This window comes from Elgaria multicarinata, chromosome 16 (genome assembly GCF_023053635.1).
Source record: "Elgaria multicarinata webbii isolate HBS135686 ecotype San Diego chromosome 16, rElgMul1.1.pri, whole genome shotgun sequence".
Taxonomy (NCBI): Eukaryota; Metazoa; Chordata; class Lepidosauria; order Squamata; family Anguidae; genus Elgaria; species Elgaria multicarinata.
Genome location: NC_086186.1, coordinates 8,090,498 through 8,100,257, shown reverse-complemented (window position 1 = coordinate 8,100,257; position 9,760 = coordinate 8,090,498). Strand labels below are relative to the sequence as shown.

The 9,760-nt window shown below is 45.0% G+C and overlaps 1 protein-coding gene across 1 annotated transcript in view; it reads left to right on the top strand.

Moving 5' to 3' along the window:
- Window positions 1-696: 696 nt before the first annotated feature.
- LIPC (lipase C, hepatic type) overlaps window positions 697-9,760 on the top strand; it is a 48,269-nt gene continuing 39,205 nt past the window's right edge. Inside the window, exon 1 of the mRNA XM_063142344.1 lies at window positions 697-897. Coding sequence (XP_062998414.1) covers window positions 816-897 — 82 coding nt within the window. The 5' untranslated portion in view covers window positions 697-815. The remainder of the gene's footprint in view (window positions 898-9,760) is intronic.

The window sequence follows — 9,760 nt, the reverse complement described above, 5'->3', positions numbered from 1 at the left end:
TATGTTGTATTGATTTAAAAGATTTAGACCTTGCTTTTCTTTACAAGATAAACTCCGCGCAGCTTAAAAGAAGTCCACAAAACACAATAAGAACGGTTGAAATTATAGTAAAAACAACTCCAATTACAAAAACCAGTTCTTATACTAAAACCAAGAACAGGATAAAATAATTCTGAATAAAAATAAGGAGACAGACCTTTCACCCACACTAAAAGCATGGCGAAATCAGCTGAGATGTAGCTCGAGAGAAAGGGAGCTGGGCCAGCCAGACCTCTCAAGGGAGAAAGCATTAACCATTTCTGGCATACTTGTGGCCAACTTGGGATTTGAACTCAAGTTTCTCACGTCCAACTATTACACACAGTGTATCAGACCAGACTGGTTCTTTCCCAACTGTTCCCTTTTTAGCTTCCCCTCAATATGGTAAACAAATTAGCCTTCATTTCCTGGGTCCATTTTGCAATATGTTCAGATGAAGATGTACAAAAACAGAGCACTCTGCCCTATGACCTTCAGCAGTATTTCATAAAAGAAAATACACAATCACCAAATACACACAGAACCGAATGGAGTTTAAAAAAAATCAATTCCATTTGGGTTTAGGGGTATAAAATACAACAAGAGGAGTCATCAGACTGAGTTGGTGTTTCTTTGGGGGCACAGAGGAAAAGACAGTGGATTCCATTTCCAAGGTTAATTATTAACATGCCGCTAGTCCTCACTAGGCATTGGTGACCAAGGGGGTCTCCTTCTTTCCTTCGTGTCCCTTCACTAGCTGGAATTAACCTTCTCTTTCCCTGCAAAAAGGCCCGGCTATGAAGAGTTTCCAGACACTCTCATTTCTGTTCCTTTTTTGCCTTGTGAGTCATGGGAATCCAAATGGCAGGAAGAAGAAAGGTGAGCTCTTGACTCTCTGGGTTTGATCGTGTATTTTGGGACGCCGCGTTGCGCTGCGGTGATTAGCAGGGAGAAGTTTTGGAGGTTTCCGGCAGCTCTGCAAAAGAACTGTTCTGGTGGTTGGCTTAATTAGGGGCCTGGCCCTTATAGAGAGATATCATTTCCTCTCTCTTCATTGGGGAGTGGAATTTTCTATAACAAGAACCGAAGAAACCCCGCAGCTGGCTGATCTCTCAGCCAAGAAATGTCTAGTCTTGAACTGAGAGATGTTTCTGCTCTGAGAAGGAAAGATGATTTCCAAGGAATGAAGAACATTTTCCTGGCAATAAAGGTCTTTTTGGTACTCAGGTGAATCACGTCTAGCCTTGCCTTTCATTCCTCGTTCCTTTTCGTTCTTTCGAGTTGCTTGAGGTAACACAAGAAGTTCCCTCAGATTGAGGTATCCTTTTGAATCAAAGGCACAGCGGCAAAAGGATATTGTTGTGTGTAAAATTCTCCTGAAGTGATTGGAGCTGCTGAACTGTTTGGCTTAACCTGAAGATGAATAAAAATAAAATAAAAAGGTGAAGACCATTTTTATTTGCCCAATACTTTAGCATTTTAGCATCCTAGTCTTTTAAGCTCTGCTGTTTTACGTCTGCATTTTAAATCCCTGCATTGCTGTTAGTTAGGGTTGTTTTTTTTCTGGTTGTACTTTTATATTGCGGGTTTAAGCTTCTGTGTTTTAGGTTTTACGCTGTACCTTGTGGTTTTCATTTTTGTGAACCATCCAGAGAGCTTCAGCTATTGGGCAGTATAGAAATGAAATGAATAAATATTCACTTGTGGGACACTGCCAAGCTGAAATGGGGCAAGCAATTTTTAATCACTGGGACAGAGGGTTAAGTCAGTGGGAGTGGGACCCCCCTCCTCTGTAACCAGGGGTTCCTCCCTCCACGACTTCTCCTCTGAAAGTCGGGTTTGATTTTTCTTTTTCTTTTAAAGCCCTGGTGCTTTATTACACGCCTTGGGTTGGATCCAGCCTCAGTCAGCCTCAGAGTAGACCCACTGAAATCAATGGGGCAGGTTAATCAGGACTAACCTAAGGCCTGTTGATTTCAGTGGGTCTCCTCTAAGCATGCCTGTGCCTGGACACAGCCCACGGCGGCCTCCCAGTGTGTTCTCAAAGTTCCACCTAGTGTCACCCAGTTCAATTGATCAGTGCTAGATTCGGAGCAGGTGAGAGAAAGGCAAGGCATCTCCTGTACATATGGGAGCTGCTGTCTGCAGGGGGCGTGAGGGGTGGTCCTTTAGATGTCATTAAAAGGGGATTAGATAAAAAAAGATATTTTTGTCAGCAGGATGTCTGAAAATGCCAATTGTTGAGTGGGAGGGCTGGCCACTGGGGCAACTGGTTGGCCGCTGTGGGGAGGAAGCTGGATGCTAGGTGAGGTGGAACTTTGGTTTGATCCAGTTTCAGGGCCCGTCTGTTCTTGTGGGAGTCAGTGGACCCTCCTTGTAAAGAAGCAGCCTACCTCCGAGTATGACCCGATGGGGAACAAGTTTCAGAGAGAGCTGGGGCTATCCTGCCCTGCATGTGGTTTTCCGAGAGGCGTCCAGCAGGACACTGTGAGAAGCAAAGGTGCTGCACAGACAGACCTTTGGTCTGATCCAGCAGGCCACGTCTGACGTTCCCATGAAAATAGTGTTGGAAGTCAGGGGTGAGCCTCTCAAAGGTTTCTGGTCCCAGGGAAAAGCCCAACCTGCCCTCTGCTGAGAAACAGGGGGCCATTCATAAAGACGTCTGTGTCACTTTTCAAAAATCAAGACGGCAACGTACACTCACTTGGTGCGTAAGGGAAGGAACAAGGCCAAGGGGCACAGTAGACCACCCTGACTTACGAATATAAGAACATAAGAACAGCCACACTGGATCAGACCGAGGCTCCATCTAGTCCAGCACTCTGTTCGCACAGTGGCCAAGCAGCTGTCAGTCAGGGACCAATGAAGTAGGACACGGTGAAAGAGCACCCTGGGCAGTATTTGATTTGTGGCATGAATGTCTGCAAAGCTGTTTTCATGCAGGCACCAGTTTTTTATTGTGTTGGTGGGTTTTTTTTCTGTTTTATTATACATTTGTGGTTTTAGAGTCATGATTTTCATGTTGTTTATGTGGTGTACTATGTTTCATATAGGTTGTTAGGCACCCTGGGCCCTTTGTGAGGAACGACAGGATAGAAATCAAATAAATAATCAGGGCCTACCCAGAGCATTGCAACTATTATCACGTGTGTGTGTGTGTGTGTGTGTGTGTGTGTGTGTGTGTGTGTGTGTGTGTGTTTTCCTAACAGGGAAAATCTGGTATTTTTTCTCAGTGGCATTCTAGAACCCTCATGTAATTGCTTAATTCTGCTATACCACAGCACCATCTAGTGGTTATGTAATGGAACATGCAGAGAGGCAGAGAAAGAAAAACATCCCGAACAAAACACATGTAAAGGCGCCAATTTTAATCCCACAAAGAATTCGGAAGCAGAAGCTCAATAAAGGTGCGGGTTAAAAGCCTCATGATGAAAAGCCCATAGTTCTTCCCCACATTTCACCTTTTTATAAATGTTTAGGATACACTAGCTTTCCTTCCACTATGTTAGAATGCTGACCTTTTAAAGAGGAAACTGTCATGGTTCGTTTACTAACATGTCTTGTTTCAGAAGCCAAACAGCAACAAAGAAGCTATTGCATTGCCAGTAATTACCTAGACCAAGAGTTGCCAACTTTTCAGCTGGCTCCACCAGCTGTGCCTTTAACAGCGGCTGCAATCAAGAGGTGATAACGTTCATCTTCAAGCTGTGATCAAGCCATGCTTAAAGGCACAGGAGCAAGGGCTGGTGAAAACGTTGGCCGCCTTACATGTAGCAGGCACTTTGCAATTGTGGAAGACGGCAGATGTGTGATTCTAGTTCAGTGGTTCCCAAACTTTTTCAGGTCACCGCCCCCTTGGTTCCACAAACTCATGCCCAGCGCCCCCCTACCCTACACTATAAAAATCATTATTCAGAATAGTGGTTTTCAACGACCCACCAAGGAAAATAATAACAATAAAATTCAAAACAGTAACAATTAATTGAATACTTTATTCAAAATCCAATTGGTGTACCCTGCTATGCTGGCTGCAAACAGAGGCGTTTGCTCTCTTTTCCCTCCCTCCCTCGGCAAGCCTGGGGCAGGTGCTTCCCATTTAGAGGGGATTCTAGGAGTTGAAGGACTTTTTTCTGTCTAAACATGCATAAAATTGTGCCTTTAACTTATCATGTCACACTAGCATGAATACAGGAATCAAATAGGATTTCCTTCTTCAGTGGAACACACTTACTTAGGAGTAAGCACCATTTCGTTATAGGAAAGGATAATGTATTTTAATTAAAAATTTAAAATAATTATCTGCCACCCGGTACAGAGTTCTCCTATGGAAAATCTGGCTGGGACTGAAGTAGAGGGGCACTAATTTTACTGTACTTATTGTCTTTAAATATGGTTAAATATCCCACAGTTACCTTGCTATTCTATTTCTACAATTCATTTTCGCCTGTCTTTTCTTCACCCTCTCTTCGTTTTCAGGCTGAATCCTATGCACATTTACCTCAGAGTAAGTTCTATTGTTCTCAGTGGAACTTACTTCTGAGTAGACATACTTAGGATTGTGCTGCAGCTCTGTTTTTATGGTGACACAAGATACACACATACCATGTTTACCAAAAGAACACTTGCAAAAAGGGGGTTGGACACCCTGAAATAAGCAAGGGCAGATAGGAATGGTTTCAGCAAGCATTCTGGAAAAAGGTGCTGCTGAATCTTCTTTAGCCAGGAAGGACCTGGGGAATTGCAATTCTCTCACCCTCCCCCTTTTCTTTTCTCTCCCAATCCTATCGTAGTCCAGATATTTTGGGGGGTGGGAGCACACACACAGACACACAGCATATCTCTCTCTCTCTCTCTCTCTCTCTCTCTCTCTCTCTCTCTCTCTCCAACTCCCCCTCCCCCCAAGCCTCACAATAGCTGCCGGGCTGATAACGACAGGAGGGCAGCAGCTCAGAGGGGAGATGGCCCCAATCTGCAACTCCTGACAGAGGAAGGGAGCCTGGTGATACCTTGCAGCAGCACAAGCAGTCCGGCTCCCCACCCAGCCTGCCGGCTGACTGCTGTTCTTGGCAGCTGCTCTGCCGCCCGCCATCCTCCACATGCTCCTTCCTCTCCGCCACATGGTTGCTGCTCCTGCCTTGTGCAGCAACTATCGCGAGAGGTCTGCCGGGGCAGCTTGTAGGAGGGAGCAGCTCTGGCCGAGCGAGCGAGCGAGCAGGCGGCGGTGGCTCCAGCAGGAAAGAAGCCCTGGGCCCTCCTAGGCAGGAGAAGAGTGGGCAGAGCAGCTGAATTCGCCACTGTTTCCTGCTCTGCTGCCTCCTGTGGGTACTTCCCCCACCCCCTACTTCTGGTGGGGCCGCTGTGGGCTTGAGATAGGAGGAGAGAGCGGCTGTGTGAGTGAGAAAGTCCTTCCTGAGCAGGAGCGGTGTGGGGAGAGCAGCTGAATTTGCCACTCTTTCCTGCTAGGTCCCTGAGTTTTAGGACCTTCTGGAGAGACCACCTCGAGCGCCCCCCTGCCGCCCCTTTGCCTGTTAGTGGCCCCTGCCAGCGCCCCCCTGCCGTCCCTTTGCCTCTTAATGCCCCCCTATGCATTCCCACCGCCCCCAAAGGGGCAATACCGCCCACTTTGGGAACCACTGTTCTAGTTTATTGATACCAGTCATTCTGTTTTTATTGTTTTATGATGTTTATTTATTTGTTAGCTGTTTTGATGGCCCATCGCTAAAGGAGCAACCTGAAAATATTAATATAAATCAGGGTGGATTTGATTTAAATCAATTTGATTTAAATCATGAATTAAATCACAATTTAAATCACTACTCAGAAAGACTCGAGTTAATCATGTGACTCCCCCCCCCAAAAAAATGCACTCTTCCTCGCTATATTTTACACAACTCAAAGTTACCAAAGACTCATTCTTGCTGGTATAATCTTAATATTTACAACCAGATGAAGGTTTCATTTTTAGAATAGCGACTTTTCAGACTACTTTTACAGTTATATATAAAAAATACTGTTTTGGTTATACTATTAGAAACACATCATGGATAGATAATTATGAAATTATTGTGAGGTGAACTATCTCCAGTTTAATAGGTTAATCATTCATATTTGGACAACTTTTCTGCTGTACTTTATTGGAAGGAGAAAAATAATCTTACAGAAACCTCTGGAAGAGCATGACATTGTGAATGGATTAATGGAATACATTTACCAAAAATTTTAAACAGCCTCATGCTACATAATTAAAAACTAATCCTTATTTCATGATGAATAACCTTTGGACTATAATGTATATTAAATAGAAAACTATCTTTAGATAGATTTTTCCTTAGAAAGCATTTTATTTTAAAAAATCCGATTTAAATTTAAAAATCCGATTTAAATTTAAAAATCCAATTTAAATTTTAAAAAATCATATTTTTTAAAAAAAATAATTGATTAAATAAATCATATAAAAAGTCTTCATAGGAGAAGATGATGAGTATGTGTGAAATATCAGAGGGGATGCAAGATGACCCTCGGCCAGATCCAGCCAGGCTATTCTTTGTTCTTCACTGTTGTAGCAACCATTGCCTGCTGCTCTGCCATAGCTGGACACAGGGATATATCTGTAGGACCCACACTCAGGTTGTAATGAGACCAAGGCCTAAATTGGCTAGAGTTTAGGAGTCTCCCTGAATGAGGAATGCCCCTGGTGTCTTTTTCTCTCCATCTCCTTGCTAAATTTTTAATAAGGATTTCTTATTATTGCACAAAACCCACCCTACCTGTTCAAACTCGGTACGTAATTATCACAGCAATCAGTTCAGCAGGAGAGAATTTCTCTGGGGGAAAATCATCCTTTTAAAAGAGCCTTCAGCCTGCACCAGACCTGTTATTTTCATTCAAAATATCTCCGCCTAGTTTGTGCAAACAAAAAGAGCCGCCTCGCTTGCTTATGTCCTTCTCAACAGCAGTACTGCCGAATAATGCATTGAGCTGATTCCGTTGCAAAAGGCACTCTCGGTGAACAAAAAAACCTACCATCCACTTGTAGAGGGAATGCACCTTTAAAAGTACAGCACACCCTGCTCTGCTGGGCATAGCGGCAGATCACGTCTGAAGCCTTTGTGAAAGCAGGAAAACATCAAGGCAGGATTTAATTTTGTTGGTTTCCTGAAATGAGCTGGAAGCCACATTAAAACAGAAGTTCTTCTCAACACTTAATATAGAGCTATATTTTCCAGTGATGCCTTTTTACAATGATAAAGATCCTCCCATAATTTTTACTCGTAAGTCTGATTCAGCAAATTACTCCCTAGCAAAGTCAGTTAAAGTTTCCTGTGGAAGGGTGTGTTTTAATTAAAGGGACAAGGGACCATGAAAATCCTCAACAGAGCTTTGCCTATTCACATTGGGCAAGCTGGTAATGCAAATGCATTTTTATTACCTCCAAAATGCCATGAATTGGGTCTGAAATAACACAAGGGGACAACCCAGAAGAAACAAGAATACAATGATTTGCTGATATCTGTGTCTGGATGCTCTGTAAAAAGCAAGTGGTGATTCCAAGGAAAGGGATGCAAGCTCATTACAGCCAGACTGAGGTCTGGAAGCCATAGCGTTATCACAGACTGGCATGAAAGCTTAATGGGACAGCCGCTACATTCTGCATCACTGCAGGCTAGGGATGCTGGATAAATTCAAGACAGAGGAAAATGAGTTCGGATTTCTAAGAATCCGTCCTGTGGAACCTGCTGCCGACCAGCCTCCCCAGGCCGTGCAGAGTCTGAATCAGGCCCTTGGTCCAACTAGCTCAGTCTTGTCGACCTTGACTGGCAGCAAAGGGGATAAGGTGGTTTGTTAAAGAGTCCCTTTTGAAGACGCAGCATGGAAGACTGGCAGGGTGCATTTTCAAAACACACAATCATTCTTTATTTGCAAAGCTACAAGCTGAGCAGCCGAAAGCAGGTTATGACCGGAGAGGACAGGAGGACGGCTTTTAAAGCAGCATCGGTCCATCCCACAAAAGCAACCCCATGCACGGGCCATCTCCTCCAAGGCTATTCTTTGCCATCTGACAGCAACACCCGCTGCCTCTTGCTGCCCAGCTGCGGGTGCCCATAGGCAGAGCCCCTCCCTCCCTCCCTCCCAGCCCTTGCACTGCCTGGTGAGGTACTGGTTGCTCTCTACTCAGCCCTGGTTAGGCCTCATCTAAAGTATTGTATCCAGTTCTGGGCTCCACCATTCAAGAAGGACACAGACAAGCTGGAGCGTGTTCAGAGGAGGGCAACCAGGATGATCAGGGGTCTGGAAACAAAGCCCTGTGAAGAGAGACTGAAACAACTGGGCATATTTAGCTTGGAGAAGAGAATATTGAGGGGAGACATGATAGCACTCTTCAAATACTTAAAAGGTTGTCACACAGAGGAGGGCCAGGATCTCTTCTCGATCATCCCAGAGTGCAGGACACGGAATAACGGGCTCAAGTGACAGGAAGCCAGGAACATCAGGAAAAACTTACTGACTGTTAGAGCAGTATGACAATGGAACCAGTTACCTAAGGAAATGGTGGTCTCTCCCACACTAGAAGCATTCAAGAGGCAGCTGGACAACCCTCTGTCAGGGATGCTTTAGGGTGGATTCCTGCATTGAGCAGGGGGTTGGACTCGATGGCTTTATAGGCCCCTTCCAACTCTACGAATCTATGATTCTGTGGTCAGTGTGAGCTCTGGATCATTTCAAGTAGCCTCCAGCCATCCAAAGCATTCACGCAGGCCCGGGAGCCAAGGTACAAAAGCCAAGCGCGACGGCCACCTCTTTGCAGGGCACAGCGCTGCCGCGTTCCCGTAATGCCGCTTTTAATGAGAACTTTGTACGCAAGCCTCTGAGCCAGTGCTTTTATCTCTGGTAGGCGAAGCTGAAAAGTGTTTGCTTAGCAACGGCAATCCTGATGTCAAATCCTGCGCTCACTTTCACGTCAGTTAATTGGAACGCTGCTGCCCTGGTGCAACAACCATCGACACGATGCGTCCTTTTCCAAGGCCGGGTGTATGTGTGTGTGCGGGGAGGGGGGAGGCCAGGGACGCAAAGGAAAACAAAAAGCAGGGGGAGTATTTGGAGCTGCATGACGACACCAGAGGAGCTGATTATAGGTTCTGTTTAAGGTCCTTTGCCTTCATGGTTGAAAGAAGATATGGGGCTTTTGTATACTGGGATAGTTGAAATAGGAAGCTAGTCCTAAAATATTATTTGTCAGGGCCTGGGGAAACACCCACCCACCCACCCACCCACCCACAGACAAACACACAAACAAACCCACACCCAGGTTCCTAATAATGTTTTGGCAGTTTATACAATTGGAAAATATGCCCGCTGCTCCACAGTGCTGCTGTCCGAAATACCTTTGAGACATTTCACAAACAGAAATAAGGACTTGCTTGTAATATCCCCATTATCACACCAGGGATTACTACCCCCCCCCCCCAATCTCTCCTGTTACACATTTATGGCAGGGGTGGGTGGGAGGAGCTCTCTTAAAAATTCTGCAATCTCCTGTCCTCCGCTGGTTTAAAAGCCACGAGATTGATGGTTCTTTGGGGTAAAGATGTACTGGAACATATAATTGTCTTATGATATATGATCAAGAGCAGCTGCCGTGTGCGAAATAGCAGGCTTTGCTTCTGTGGGGCTTTAGCATTCATGCACAAGCATATACCCACTTATTAAAGGTTGGATTTCCTGAATCGGCAAGGGGCTGAAC